The 15,374-nt window shown below is 41.9% G+C and overlaps 1 protein-coding gene across 2 annotated transcripts in view; it reads left to right on the top strand.

Annotated features, from left to right (window-relative positions):
* Positions 1-8,934: 8,934 nt before the first annotated feature.
* LOC147613571 (Protein kinase superfamily protein) overlaps positions 8,935-15,374 on the top strand; it is a 67,168-nt gene continuing 60,728 nt past the window's right edge. The window contains exons 1-6 of one of the 2 annotated variants that reach the window (XM_086781567.1): positions 8,935-9,391; positions 12,971-13,030; positions 13,123-13,204; positions 13,422-13,493; positions 13,673-14,028; positions 14,153-14,391. In XM_086781567.1, coding sequence (XP_086637693.1) covers positions 9,286-9,391; positions 12,971-13,030; positions 13,123-13,204; positions 13,422-13,493; positions 13,673-14,028; positions 14,153-14,391 — 915 coding nt within the window. In that variant the 5' untranslated portion in view covers positions 8,935-9,285. The remainder of the gene's footprint in view (positions 9,392-12,970; positions 13,031-13,122; positions 13,205-13,421; positions 13,494-13,672; positions 14,029-14,152; positions 14,392-15,374) is intronic. The other variant, XM_086781568.1, reaches the window with a different exon arrangement.

Raw genomic sequence — 15,374 nt, forward strand, 5'->3', positions numbered from 1 at the left:
ATGAGATTTTCGTCAACTGGTTGGATCTTCAAGGAATCCATATGGTGTTAGCACCCTCATAAGGCAATGAAGATCTTCTTCGGCACCCAACAGTGAGAATCAGTGTGTAGGGTGGAATGGTGACAAGTGGGTACCTGTTGGTAGCTAGTGGTGTTAGTAGTGTTAGTGGTATTGGTAGGCTTGGTTGGCGAGGTTTGACTTTCTATGGAGCTGGGTGTGGATGGGGCTCCTTGAGTGGATGGGGTATCTTGGTCATGAAGAGGCCTCTTTTTGGGTGGTACATTTCTATGTTTGTCGGTAAGCAAGGGGATTGTGGTTTGGTGAAGAGGATTGGTCCATTCGTGGAGGTGAGATTGGCGACTTTGGCTCTTCGTCTATCATCATAAGGACAATGACTTGCCCTGAGACCAATTGTAGTGTAGCTATCCTTGCATCCTAATCAATCTGACACTAATTGTGTCCCATCCATCCCTCATCCTAGAAGGATATTTTCTTGCATTGTTCCTGCAGCAGGCATGACGTAGAACTTGCCTTCCAAGGGGTTATTTCCAATGTGAAATAGAATGGTAAAAACACCTAGGCATTCAACAAAATGCGAACAGTAGTGATGGTTAGCTGGGGTGGGTAGTAAGGTTGGCCTCCTAAGAGAATGCCATGTGTTGTAGGACATTAAGTTGTGGTTAGCACCCCTATCAACAAGTACTAGTTTTTGTGTGAAACTTGTTGGAGCGGTCATTCCTAATCATACTTTGTAGATTTTACTTCCCAGTCTTCTTGCTCAGGTCAACTACCTGGGCCATGTTTACTATGATTTGTTGGCCTCTAAGTTTCACTTAATGTTCCTTGGCTTCATGTTGTGTTGTTTTTTTATCTCATCATGTTTATGTTTCTCCTCTTTTTTTAGGTGTATTGCCCTTAAGGCATTTTGCGTGAGTGGACCGTAGTAATGTCACAGTTAAATACCATTGAAATAACCAACCATCTCAACACCATCGAGAGTTTCAATGCACACTGTGCCTTATGGGATTATTTTGGTCATTAGTCCTTTGTATTTAAGTTTTTTCTTATGATTTTTAGTGTTGTAGAGGAGGACCATATCCCCCTCGTTCATCTCCTTGTCCTTGAGCTAGTCATCAAACCATTGCTTGCGCCTTAGTTTTTTGACTGTCATTCCATACACAGCTCTTAGATGCGTTTCATCCAGTTTCTCCAGCTCAAAGAGCCAATCTCTTAGGACATTACTAGCGAGCCTTTCATGTACAGTGACTCTTAAGCTTGGCACCAATAATTCCATAGGCATAACCACTTCAATTTTGTATGTTAAGCTGAGGGTATCATGTTGGCCACTTTATATGCGGTGCGATAAGTCCAGAGTGCAACTGGTAACTTTTGTTCCCATTTTGATTACAACTCGCCTCTACAATCTTGGTCAAGATAGCACTTAAGGTCTGGTTTGTGCTTTTTACTTGGCCATTAGCTTGGGGCTAATAGGGTGAAGATTTTCAGTGCATAACCCCATGAATTCTTGTAGCAAGAATTGTATTACTTCATTAATGAAGTGGGTGCCATTGTCACTAACGAACTCAAGGGGACACCCAAAGCGAGTAATCATACACTCATAAAGGAATTTTACCATGGACCTAGCATCAGCTTTTCTTATGGCCCCAGCTTTGACCCGTTTTTTGCAATAGTATGTGGCTACTATGATGTACCTGCTGGAAACATGGATCCTCCCAATTCTCCGGAGGTCACCCCATCCCAGTTGTGTTCCTGCCAAAACGCGCTTAAATGAGGTGTTCCACAAATTGGTCTAGCCATCTAGACCCCAAAACCTTTAGGTGTTAGGTGACCTCCGGTAATCCAATTTGTAGAAACCTCAACTTGCCAAGATTTGAACCCAGTCTCACCACGTGAGCTGGTTTTCTCTAGAAGTGTGGATTGCATCTCCAACACCCCCCCTCAAGCCACACTTTGGTTGAGGTCTTAGCTTCCAACATCATAACTTGGGCACTACCATGTTGGAAATATGGATCCTCCCAATTCCCGAGAGGTCACCCATCCCAGTTGTATTCCTGCACAAGCGCGCTTAACTGAGGTGTTCCACAAATTGGTCTAGCCATCCATACCCCAAAACCTTAAGGTGTTAGGTTACCTCTAGTAATCCAATTTGTAGAAACCTCAACTTGCCAAGATTCAAACCCAGTCTCACCACGTGAGCTAGTTCTCTCTAGAAGTGTGGATTGCATCTCCAACACTGGTATCAATTATTGGAATTAGGGTTAGGGTTTCAACAATGCACACACACAAGATAGAGAAGCTTGAGAGCACACAAACTCATTAGAATAAAATAAACAAATGTGTGCCAGATACAAAAGATACACCCCAAAATGAGTAGATAAGAGGGTGTACATACGCACGGGGGAAAAAACCTCCTAGTGAGGGAAAAAGTGCCCCGGCAGTCCTAAGTGTGTTCACACACATCACTACCATATAATGTTACAAATCCCCCCTGAAGTGATGATGTGAACATGTACAGGGTATGGCCAATCAATCTTGAAAATGCAGTAAGCCCAAAGCTTTACGAAAAGCTTTGAACTTTTCACGAGGAAGAGCCTTTGTGAATAAATCTGCCATGTTGTCATGTGTAGGCACATAGATCAAGCTGATCTCTGCTATGCTGCAGAGAATCTTTCCCTAACATAGTAGTAATGCACCTCAATGTGCATTAGTGGCAGGACTAGCATAGCTTTTGGGTCTATCTTTCGAGGGAGATTCTCAAGGAGTGCTTGGCTGTCTCTGGACCTTTGTCAAGCTCTTGGGTTTCCTTAGTTGGTTGTAAGTTTGGCATAGAGGAACTTCCCGCAGCATGTACTGCTTGAGATTTCTCCTCCAATTGAGCTTGACACTCCATGACCAACTCCTGTGCGGCGTTTAGCTTTCCCTTCTCCTCAACGATGGGTCTGGATATTCGGATAACTTTTGGGGTAGCCGATTGGGATCTATTTTCTCTCTTTCTTGAGGAACGGATGGTAGTGTCCCTTCCTCGTTAGATGAGGAAGATGACACATTGGTGGTTATCCCCTCATCGGCGGACCCACTTTTTATAACCACACTCCCTTTGCTGATCTTTGTGACCTTTTTCTTCCGAGAGCACCAAGTTGCGCATGCTTGTTCAAGAACCTCCTTAGAAGGAAAATTTCTCACACGTCCTAGGGTTTCCTACTTTTGCGAAGTAGACACTTCAGTGGGCAGTGTGAGCTGAAGCTCTTCTTCTACTTTGCATTCGAGTGACTACATTTAGATGCACAGTGTGAATGAAGCCATCTCGTACACTCAACAAGTTAATGCTGGTGCTAGGTTTAGCTTCATTTCCTTTCCCAATTGTACACGTTCTCAATGTGCAATCCTTGTACATATGGTCTATTCCACCGCTTTGTTGTGCATAAAAAGAGTTAAGGGCGAGAGCACTCACCAGAATATAAGGCATCCCTTTTTTGACCGGACACTCAACTATCCGATGAGGTCTAGCACAGTGGTAGCACTGCATAGGCCATTGCTATTCAAGTCATGTAATGACTTAGGATTTGTGGGGGTTGGCTGTTTGGCTCCGTGGACTTGAGGATGGTGTTGCTGATCGCTTCTCCCTCTTCGCCCTCTTCAAAGATCTCTGTCAGGGTCAATTGGTGAACATGGGTCACTCGAGTTAATGGTGGTTGCGGTGGGAGAACTGGGGGTGGTAAGGGCACTTCAGGCACCTTAAGGATTCCTCTTGCAGCCACTTCATGTGACTAGATTGAGGTACGTTGTGTTGTGCTAGGGTTGGCAAGGCCAACAGTTATCTTGGGTTGGGTGGCAAGGCCTATGGTAGAGCCCTTGCTTGAGCAGCTCTTTGGCGGTGGTAGCAATTGGAGGTTTTGTGATTGCCCCACCTTTGGCTATAAGCACCATTAAAGAGTGGGTCTGGGTCTCAAATGTGGACACTCCATAATACCAGTGTGGTTTGCTCGACAAATCGGACACCACACTAGTTCTCTCTTGGGGTAAAGATGGGTTACCCAACTGTCATAGCCTTGGCCTACTCTCCATTACAGGGTCATTTGTTGCATCAATTCGCTACTTCTTGTTCTAAAGAGGACTCTTTTCCCTTTCCTTCAGATTTCGTGCTTATAGTTTTGAAGGAAGCTTCAGAATTGCCCTCATGCAATTCTCGAGAACAAGTTCCCTCCTTGAAATTATCCTCAAAATCCATGGCATTTCTGCAGCACTATTAAAAGGACGTATAGGCTAGAGCATGCAGGAGTTATGCAAGGCTACATCTTCAAGGCTATCTAGGAATCACCCGATCAGTCTTTCGTCAGAGAACTTGTCTCTATCATTACAGTAAGAGTGGATGTATCTCACCTGGTTGATATAGTCCTGGATGGATTCTCTCTCTTTTTGTTTTACATTGTGTAACTGTTTGATTGGACTCCATCAAGTTCCTTGTCTTGAATATCCTACTTTGAAAGCCTCTTTTAAGGCATCAAAGGTAGCCTTGTCTTCCACTTTCAATGATTGAAACCACTGTCTTGCTTTTCCATCCAGGGTGAGGACAAAGGCACTCAATCGATGGTCTATCCATGCACTGGGTAGCCAATCCTCCTCCCTCTAAGTTAGGGTTAGTGCATCCCGTGCTTGGATATTCTTCGCTTTCATTGGTTCTGTCAAGGACTAACACCATTTAACTCCATGCTATGTTGACTGAAGGGTTAGATCTCACAGCGAGTGTGCGTAAGATGGTTCAACATTATCAAACAAGGGGTTGTTTCACACCAATTTCCCTAAGCGTAGGTGCATGACTGTGTCGAGTGACATTGCAGAATCACACTCTGGATAGGGAAATTTTTGCCCTCTAAAACCTTAGGAGCGGCCATTCGCTCATGGGGGAATGGACATTCTTTCATGAAGGTAGAGGTGTGGCTTAGTGGAAGTTGCGACTATACGTTGATGTAGGTACGATAGTGGATCTTGAAGAGAATAGGTGTTCCTTGGTGAAGGAACTAGTGACCACTTAGGAGACGTGTGGTCGTGTCTAATGTTAGTGAAAGGGTTTTCAGTGTAGGCAAGCAATCACTTCGGAAAGTCTGGGCATTCACTTGTCAAGGAACACATGTACATTTGTGAAGGTGTGGACGTATGCTCACAGACACTGGCAAGTATCTTGAATACGTCACAATGGTTTATCTTCTAACAACTGCCTTCAAATATTCCCTTGATAGTACAACTGTACTACTTTTATACCCTATTTAATGCGCTTTATGCTCTCTTTAATGCACTTTATGCTCTCTTTAATGCACATTACTCACATTGACGAGGCATATATGGGAAGATTTTGCCAGAGGAAGTGAACAGGTGCTGCTTAAGAGCATATAGTTGTACCTTTGTAAAGTGAACGGCTATTCACTTCTTAGAGAAGCAGGTCGAGATTGAGGCTTAGGCTAGTCCCAAGCTATCCAATGATGCCTAGAATGCCTAATTAAACCTAATATCCCAAGAAGCTAGTATGTACTTTTTAACTAGTTAAAGAAAAACAAGAAATTAATGGACTCAAGAAGAGTAAGGTTAGGGCACTTACTTGTAGCTCCCACTTTTGGTATAGCCTCCCAAGCTCCTCATGCTCCTCGTGCTCCTCAAGCTCCATTGAACTCCTCATGCTCCTCATGCTCCTCGTGCTCCTCAAGCTCCATTGAACTCCATTGTAAGAAGGAAAAACAAAATCAAACATGCATCTCATGACCCACTCCTACTGGTGGATTTGCATTCTATTTGGGAAAATTAAGACTTTAGTTAAGGAATAGAATGTGGAGGACCCTAAGCTAAATGCATTCCCTGGCAGTGGCGCCAAAGATGCTCAACAAAATGAGCATATTTTCTTACACAAGAGAGAGAGAGAGAGAGAAGAGAAGAGAAAAGAGACGATGCAAGGGTCGGTTTGGGGGACTAGCATTTAGCCAACCCTAATGAGGGTTAACTCCTCGAAGTAAAGCTGCTAGGGGCTCGTTCCACTACCATTTGTGTCACTCAAGTGGAGCTTTCCTCATGCTAGGTGAGGAGCAATGAGAGAAGGAGCTATGGAGAGCTCAACTCCTACTTAATATTAGCCTTCATGTATGCAAGAGTGAAGGTGAGAGAGAGCAAGACGAAGAAGAAGAAAAGGCAAGCAAAGAGAACATCACCTACATGTACACACACAATCAAGCAAGCAAGCATGCATGCACAATACCACCATAGTCGAGAGAGAGAGAGAGAGAGAGAGAGAGAGGAGGAAACTCAATTGTGATAATGAGATTGTCCCTTTTCATATTTTATAAGTCACTTTTATACATGACCTCTCTTTTTCCAATGGACGGCCGCCCATTTAACAATTGGGGGCCTATGTACACCTAGGCTTATGCTCATGGCCGACATTACATAAGTCATAAGCTTGGTCATCCCATATATCTTTTACATGAAGCGCTTTTAGTGCAGTTTACATAAAAATGAGTTCCATGAAGCGTGACCACGCTTTAAAATAATGTTAACTAGTGTGGTTAACAACTACAAATATAAAAATGAAAATTTACATTTTGTTTTTTTCTCTTGAAATGACTTTACAATGGGAGTGATCATTATTTCTAATGTAAATGGGAGTGATCATTATTTCTAATGCAAATGGGAGTGATCATTATTTTTTGTCACTAGTTTGGACTGTAAAAGTATAAAAATGGAAATTTTTGCATTCATATTTTTCTCTCAAAATGACTTTAAATGGGACTGATCATTATTTCTAATGTAAATAGAAAACCTTTAGTTTGTAGACTACGCATTGAGACCAAATTAGAGTTTTACCCTTTTTTTGGGGGTTTTGCTCATAAATTTTTATAGGTGAAACTTTGAATTGGCCATAAAAAAATAACTAAAGTTGCAAGGAATAGGCATTGTTTAGAATTTTAACTACATGCTAAAAATCAAGTGTGGTGGTTGAGCATGATTTCTATTTTATGATCTTGATGTTTGAGGCGAGTTATCATTCACTTTTGTAAACTTTAGGCAAATTAATTATCAAGCTTATGACTTTTTACAAAAGCCTTTATTCTTTCATTGATAAGTTAATTTACTTTAAACCTTCTATATACGTACAAATATCATAAAACAATTTGTTTTTATGTTTTAATGTTTATTCTATGTTTTTTAATTTTTTGCTTGATTATTGACTTGAATTGTTTTAAAATGTTATTTCTCAAAATTTATTGATTATGTAGAAGCTATTTAATTAGCTTCCGTTTTTTGGCTTTTTTTTAAAGTTATTCCAAGCACATGATGAATCATGAATTACACATGTTAAGAAAAGAGGACACCTTTTGATGGTTGTTTCAAGGATCATGTGGAAGCTATTTAAGGAGCCTTTGTGTACATTTTGGATATATTTCAAGGATTATGTGGAAAGCCTTTGTGTACATTTTGGATATATTTCAAGGATTATGTGGAAGCTATTTAAGGAGCCTTTGTGTACGTTTTGGTTATATTTTGAAGTGTGATTACTCCCACTAATCATGAATTGCATGTGTTAATAAAAGAGGATGCCTTTTGATGGTTATTTCTCAAACTTCAAGGATTATGTGGAAGCTATTTAAGGAGCCTTTGAGTACATTTTAGATATATATTTGAAGTGATGATTAAGTATTTTCCATGTTCGAGATCTAAAAAATCAATTGAAATCTCGATCAGCCTTGAAATTAATGGCCATGATTTTTGTCAATTTAATTTCAATGGATGATGTGTATATTTTTGAAAGTAGAAACCTCTAAGGTCAAAACTTCTCCTTAGTATTGGTTGAGAAAATTATTTATTTGTAAGCACTATGGGATTAATTATGCATCAAGCTTGCCAAACTAACCAACCCTAAGTTGTCAAATAACATGTGTTTTGTTGCTAATGGACAATTAAGAGCTAGTTAGTGGTACAGCTAACTTGCAAAGTTACTATGGCTAACCAACTCACGTTGAGATGAGATTAGTGAAGATGTGAAACCTTACCTTCGCTATGGCTCACAGGGCTAACAAAGCAAATCTCTAGGCCTAAGAAGAGGATGAAGCTCTCTCAAAGCTCTAAACCTTAACAATGCTCTTAATGTGGGTAGACAATGTAACAACGAAGACTTAGAGAGAAGTCCACAATATATCAACGAAGAAAGCTTGTCCAAGAGCAAAGTCCACATTGAGTCGGAGAGGCTTAGAGGAAGAGTTAGAAATTTTCAATATATTAAAGTTCCTTGGTACTTGAGCTTAAAGTAAGTTAAGCTAACCCAATCGTCTTGTGATTTACTCATTATAGCTCTCAGTGTTACCTAATTTGATTCTAACAATAAGTTGATTTGTTTAATCAACTTATTTTCTAGCTTGTTTTCACCTCATCACGTGGAATTAATCATTGGCATGACACCATGTAGATTGGAATATGCAACTTGTTCTTCCCACCAGGTCTGTGAGAGCGAAGTTGCATGAAAGGGTTGGTCTAGCTGTTTGCTATTGGTCGTATGTACCATTCATAACCTTGAGTTACATATTTCAAGACATTTGGGGCTGACTATTTTGTGCATGTTCCATACTCATCCAGGCACACTGAAAATACAGCATGAATTCAACAACGTATAGACTAGCTACTCAGAGCTCCTTCTGTCTCATTTGTTAGCTAGCTTGAGAGAAGAATCTCATCTGCCCATCTCTCATGGATGGGGAGTCTCGTCCGCCGCCGGGCCACTTGCTTTCGACGTTGACAACCCAAAATTTTCTTAGTTTGGTGCCGGTGCCCTGCATGTGCAAGGGTTCTTAGAAAGCATTCTACACTAGGACACGCACCTCGAGCAACAGAAGGTTAAGCCCCCTTTACAACCAATAAGCCCCTGGCCGTCTCCTGCTTAGCTGGAAACACTTTGTGATGAAAGTTCACTACCTACAAAGGAGCTTTCTACACGACCCTGGAGCCACTGCCGGTAGGCCATCGCTAACCGTTTGATTCTCTCACCCTAGGTAGTAGGGTGCACCCAACACACACACACACACACACACACACACACACACACAGTCACTACCTTCTTCTACTGGGAGTGCGCTTTTTGGCCTCGCCTGGTGCGGTCATGCCATCTCCATTTGCGGAAAGCCTGGGCTTTCCTTAAAACCGTGCGTGCAGGCTTCTCTCTCCCTTTCGTCTTGGCACGCACAGTACTTTGGCAATGAGGCAGCAGCAAGCAGCTGTCCCACATATACCATGAGGAGGGAGCGGAACCTTCTCTCGCCATCGCTCTTCGCCCTTCTGCTGCTCTTCATCTTCCTCCTGCAAACGCAGGCCTCCTCTTCATCTCGCCAAATAGCAGGTAAGCACTCTTTGCCCTCCATTTCCATAAATGCAGGCAGGTTTAATTCGCTGTCTCTCTCTCTCTCTCTCTCTCTCTGCCCCCCCGCGCCCCTCCCCATCCCTACACACACACACTGGATCCTGGAAGAAAGCACTCTACAGATTGCACAGAAGACCCTTGCATGCAAAATGTGGTGGGAAAGGGCTATTGTAGGTGCTTTTCCAACCTTTGAAAGCCTCCTTTTTGTCTGCCGAATGCATGTAAGTGTCCTTGTCTGGATCTCCATTAGGCTTCTTGACATGAAGCCTCAATTCTTCTGAGACGTTTTCTTTTGAAGCATGCAGGACAGTGGATGCCAATATCTCCATTAAGCTCACATACTTTGCTTCCTGAGCCCTCTCGTTACTTCTAGTCACAACATGATACATTGTTTATTTGGTTCCAACTGCAATGCAATCACCGTTACATGATGCACCCAATTATTAAGTAAACACTAAATATTCAAGCACTCATCCACACAACCCTACCAGTCTCAATGGCTATGACTGAAACATGACCACTCTGCGCCCCCGCCCCCCCCCCCCCCCCCCGACATACACTTTTTGAACAAGGATTTGAAAATCCGCATCATCCATTGTTGAATGATGCCGGAGCGTTGGTCAAACCAAATGGCATTGTTTGAAATTTCTAACGACCCATTTCTAGTGTGAGAACAGTTTTGTATATGTGGTACCCACTCTTCAAATCTATCTTTGGCTTTGTAAAACATCTTGAAAATCCAAGGCGTATGCAACTTTATGCTGTCTGTGGTATTGTTCAAGGTTTTGTAATCCATGGACGGTTGAGCTGAACCCGTTTTCTTCTCAACAAATAGAATTTGAGCTTGAAAAGTGGAGAGAGTGTTAGAATAATTACTTTCTGCAGCTACTCTTCCAATTGCTCCCCAACTCTTTTTCCATCACTTTTCTCAAGTGGCCAGAGAACTTACATGGGTTGAACTTTGATGCAGTCGTCGTCCTTCAATTGGGATGTTGGCAACCCCTTATCCAAAGAGATGACTGCAAACCTATCCAAACCTCATGTCTGTTTTGGCTTATTTGGCTCATCACATTGTGCCAACTCTTGAGCAACGGTTGACACCATGGCCACACTAGCAATCCTATGATCACGTTGAACGACCTCCTGCTCTAGCACATCTGTGTGCAAATTTACTGTGTGAATGCCATCGGATCAAGGAATCATTCATGTGAAATAATTGAATACCACCAGCAGTGCAGAGGTAAAGGTTCTATTTGTCCACCCTTGCAGTGACAATTCCATTCCTTGGACCTGTGCTGATCGTGCTAAGTACCTCCAGCTGCTAGTGGAAATAATATGTCGAGTGATTGGCAATCTTGCTGGTTCACCATGTAGGAGGAGGCAAAGTCTTTCATGCTCCTAGTGTCAAAAAAGTCTATAAATCTTTGAGCCTTTCCCATATCATTATACCTCAGCGCACCTTTAAAGAGAAACTCTTTTGGTCTTTGTGGCGTGCCCTCCTGCATGTCTTCAAATAGTTCTTCAATGACAACATTGGTATTGCCGAGTGCTGGGGTGTTAATACAGAAGTGGAAGAGTACTGATCAAGGCTAATCATCACTGATTAACTTGCTAGTCAATGCTAATCACTCATGTTGCAAATACACAAACGACAAGTCAAGCTGACCTAATTTTACTGTATATTGCCAAAATATGAAAATATAAAATGCTAACTTGATTCAAGACACGGATTTGGACTCCTTCCTATGTGCGTTTATGCAACATCTTGAAAAGTTGACTGTTTGGGCCATTCCGGGGCTATATATTGCTTCTTGGGATGCATGGCTTTGATACCATGTTCATGAACATGGTGTGAGAGGGAGGTGTGGAAAAAACATAGGGAGGATGAAAGTGGTCCATTGCACAAAAGTGAGGAAGGAAAGAAGTTATGGGGTTGAGATAAGATGCGAATGATATCAACCACAAGTAATATGGCAAAAGCTTTCTTTTCATATTAATCCATTACCATATACAAGGTTTTATAGGCTTCTTAGCCTCATCTACTCCACATCCTCTAGAACTTTCTTGCCAGTTATGTTCTCTCACAGTTCAACCATCCAATCAAAGTATTTTCTCTTCACAAGCCATTGAAAATTTGCACATACTATTGAAGCTTACATTTTAACCCAGGGGAGGAAGGAATGAGATATGATGACGAGTATCACTATCTTTTTATAGGGAAATTTTCTCCCTTTCTGCCGGTCAACTTGCTTTAGAGCTAACCATGGACACAAAAATAGCAAAATAATGCTTTTGGTCCCTTAGGAGAGATGTTTCACTCCTCTACTAAGTGTGTATATATGTATGCTCTTGTGTGTGCGCGTGTGTGCGTGGAGTGCGCGTGTGTGTGGGAGCATGTGTTAATTCCAAGTTCTACACCCACTATTGGGCACTGATGACGTTGTGGGGATGTTGTAGTATCTAGTCTATACTGTGCATGATGGAGTTGATGGTTTATTTTCTTGTGGATGACTACCATGAGGTTATAAATTGCACTTTCTTATAAGGTGAATTTGGGCATGTTCCTGGATTCATCTAGGTATATATATATTTCACTCCTCGTCTTTTCTCTATTTTGTTTGGGCTTCTAGGGGCCATACCAGGGTGCTGAGGGCTTTTGAAATCCCTACAAATGTGAATCAATCGCATGGTGATTGGGATTCTTGCATTTTTCTTTAGTTTCCATATTGCGCATGATGGGATTTGCTGGCCTTATGGTCTTCCTTGGCTTTTCTGGTCTTATTTTGCCTTTTCTTTTGTTCTTGTATTGCAACTCACTCCAAACTTTTATGTTCATCAGATATGCATTTCACACAAAGCATAGAGCTATCCGCTTGAGGACTTTACATTGTCTTCTAGAGTTCCCTTCTCGTCCATCTTCATATGGTCATTTGCCCCTAGGTGGTTCTCTCCCATCATTGATTGGGATTTTGCATTTTTCTTTGTTTTCCATATGGGATTTTCTGGTCTTGTGGGGTCTTCCTTGGCTTTTCTGGTTTGTTGTGGTCTTATTTTACCTTTTTTTCTGTTCTTGTAGTGCATTTCACTCCAAACTTTCTGTTCATCAGATACACATTTCAATTTTCCACAACGCATAGAGCTATCCGCTTCAGGTATTTAGACTGTCTTCTAGAGTTCCCTTCTTGTCCATCTTGATATGGTTATTTGCCCGCAGTGGGTTCTCTCCCATCATTGACATGTGTCTACACTACTTTGTGTGAAACCCTCACCCCAATCTTGCTGTCACTCAAACAACTGCATCCCTTTCTGAGGGTGCACAAATAGTCTACTAAGCTCTAACTCATGTCTTGGCATACTAGAGGACTGATGCATGTGACACTTCAACACGGGTTTGTTATGTGTACAAGATTGTGACGACAATTGAATTCAAAAGGAACATGTTTGAAGCCCCAGCATGATAAGCCCGATATGGACCTTAAAAGTTGATAGGGAATTCTACTTGCTAAACTAGATGCTCAGTTTCTTGGTTTCTCTGTTCACGTTGCCTTTGTATGCCAGGAAGCTGTCAAATCTGCAACACTCTCCAGCCCTTCAAAGCGTTACAAGTTTGGTTACCTTGTAAGTAGCAGACTCTGCTTTTGAATGATTTCCTTCTAAAGTTGACCATGTGAACCTATCTTGGTTTTGTAAAATTGGAGTATGGTTTCTAGTGTATTGCAGATGGCTGGGCAACAACTACTTGAGACGAAACATGCTGCCAGGATTTGGCCAGCTTAAAAACCTGATTTCCTTGTACTACCTTCTCCATTTTTCTATATGCTATGCAGGAGGCTGTCAAATAATTATCTGAGTGGAAGCATTCTATCATGTCTTGGGGCATTTCCTAAACTGCAATTTTCATAACGACCTCCTTTCTTAGTGGATGTTTAAGTGTGCTGTTTGTAAGACCAGTCTTTTCTTTCATACACTTGCAACGCATTTAGACTGATCTGATCTTGAATGCTGTCAGGATTCTTGTGAATAATCAATTGAGTGGACCATTGCCTTTCAATGAAAAAGTGCTCTCAATTGCACATATTGTGTAAGAACTATACTCTTATCTAGCAGTGCAGGTCTTCCTCAAAATTGTGGTCATGCTCCCTAGTCTACAATGTACAGCTTCAAATAAATTTTTTGAAATCTCTTTGAAGCTGTAGACACTGTGTCTTAAGATGCAGATTCTGACACATCTTTCTGCTCTTATGATGTTGGGAGGTACAGTGTCAGTGGCAATCCCGAACTCTGCCCCAGAACTTGGATGTGGCAAAATCTGTTATTATATGAATTGGTATCAACATCTTCTCGGAGAAAGCTTAAGCATGGAAAGATCCTATTAGGTTCCCATGGGTCAAGCATGAAGAATTCTGCACAAGTCCCTGCTTATGTCGTCAGTCCTAAAACAGCTGACATCGATACATCTAGATCAGGGCCACGCACAGGGGCAATTGTAGGGGGTGTGGTGGGGGCTGTTGTACTTGTTTTGATTACTTTGGTGCTGGTTTGCATGTCTCTTCTTCGCGCAAAGAGATATACAAGCCGGCAATCTGAGACAGGATCCTCTGATCATTCTGCTCAAGGTGGAAGCTTAATGGATCATTTAATTTTGGTGAAGTAGTTGTTGGATAGAAGTTTGGGACCTTTGCAGGTTATACCTTTTGCGGTTAGTTTTGTGATATTTTCTTTTGTACTTTTGTCATGCAGTGGCTTGGGCAAAGCACCTAGATAGCCCTTTGGTTGGACGTGCCCCTCCTGTTTCTGAAGTTCAAACTGCAAGGCGATTTTCTCTCGCTGAACTAGAGCATGCAACCAAGCAGTGGAATCCTACCAATTTGATTGGTGTGGGTGGATTTGGCATGGTGTATAAAGGATTGTTGGAGGATGGCACAATTGTAGCTATAAAGAAAAGAACAGGGATTGCGAGTCAAGAGTTTGCAGCTGAGGTGCGTTTTGATGTCTGGACAGATGAAAGGCTTCAAAATTCTGTTGAATCAAGTCAACTTGAAACATAATTGTGCTCAAATATTTCTGGTTTGGGGAAGGCCTTTTAGTTATGTGCGTTGAAGGTGGTGTCAAAAACTCTTGCACTTGAATGGTCTGGACATTCACACCCTCCCCCTCCCCTTGGCAACGTTAGTATGGCAGGGGGGGGGCGGGGGGGGGGGTAGGCCTTAAGGGGTTCACTTACTGAAGCAAAACATGAGCATGCTCTTCAGAGCAGATTATAAGAACAAAGCAACCGAAAGTTGGATCCTCAAGGGCATGGATTCAAGCTGGATCAGAAGTGCAGAAATGAAAGCAGCCAGGCAATAACTAACCTTGGTCTGTATAGTCTCTTAACTGTTCATACAGCTCTTCTGTAGGCCCTTGGGAGGCCACACAGGGATCTAGTAATCTCTTTTCTGATTGAATTGATGATACTGTCAAGATTAGTGGCATATTTTTTTCTCTCTCACGGCTTGATTTGTATAGATTCGGCTTTTTTGTTTTTGTTGGAGAAGTTGGAGGCATCTATCTTGGTTCCATATGCAGTTTCCGTCCTTTTTTTGTTATGTCTTGTTGAAGCAGTTGGAGGCACGTAAAGCGTGATGTACCACTCATAGGATTATTATGGTCGGTTTACTGCACTCTATCGTGAACCTAATGGTAAGTTAGGAAGAAGATCAATGAATGACCTAGGGGTTAAGCACTGGGAACATGCTGCTGGCAAAATATCTCAATCCATTTTTGAACTAGCATGTTTTTGTCTTTTTTCTTTGATGAGACACAAAACCATGGTTTTGCCATCAGATGTTTCTTAGTTTCTGGTGTTCATGTGAAGCTTGTTGCTTCAATCCATGGATGGAACTTTTGAAATTGCCATCTCAGGAACACACATTTTCCCCCTTTTGCCCTCATTTTTTGGCAGACAGTTCACATAATGAGT

The sequence above is a fragment of the Cibotium barometz genome, chromosome 43, assembly GCF_041138505.1.
Source record: "Cibotium barometz isolate CiBa-2024 chromosome 43, ASM4113850v1, whole genome shotgun sequence".
NCBI classification, from domain to species: domain Eukaryota; kingdom Viridiplantae; phylum Streptophyta; class Polypodiopsida; order Cyatheales; family Cibotiaceae; genus Cibotium; species Cibotium barometz.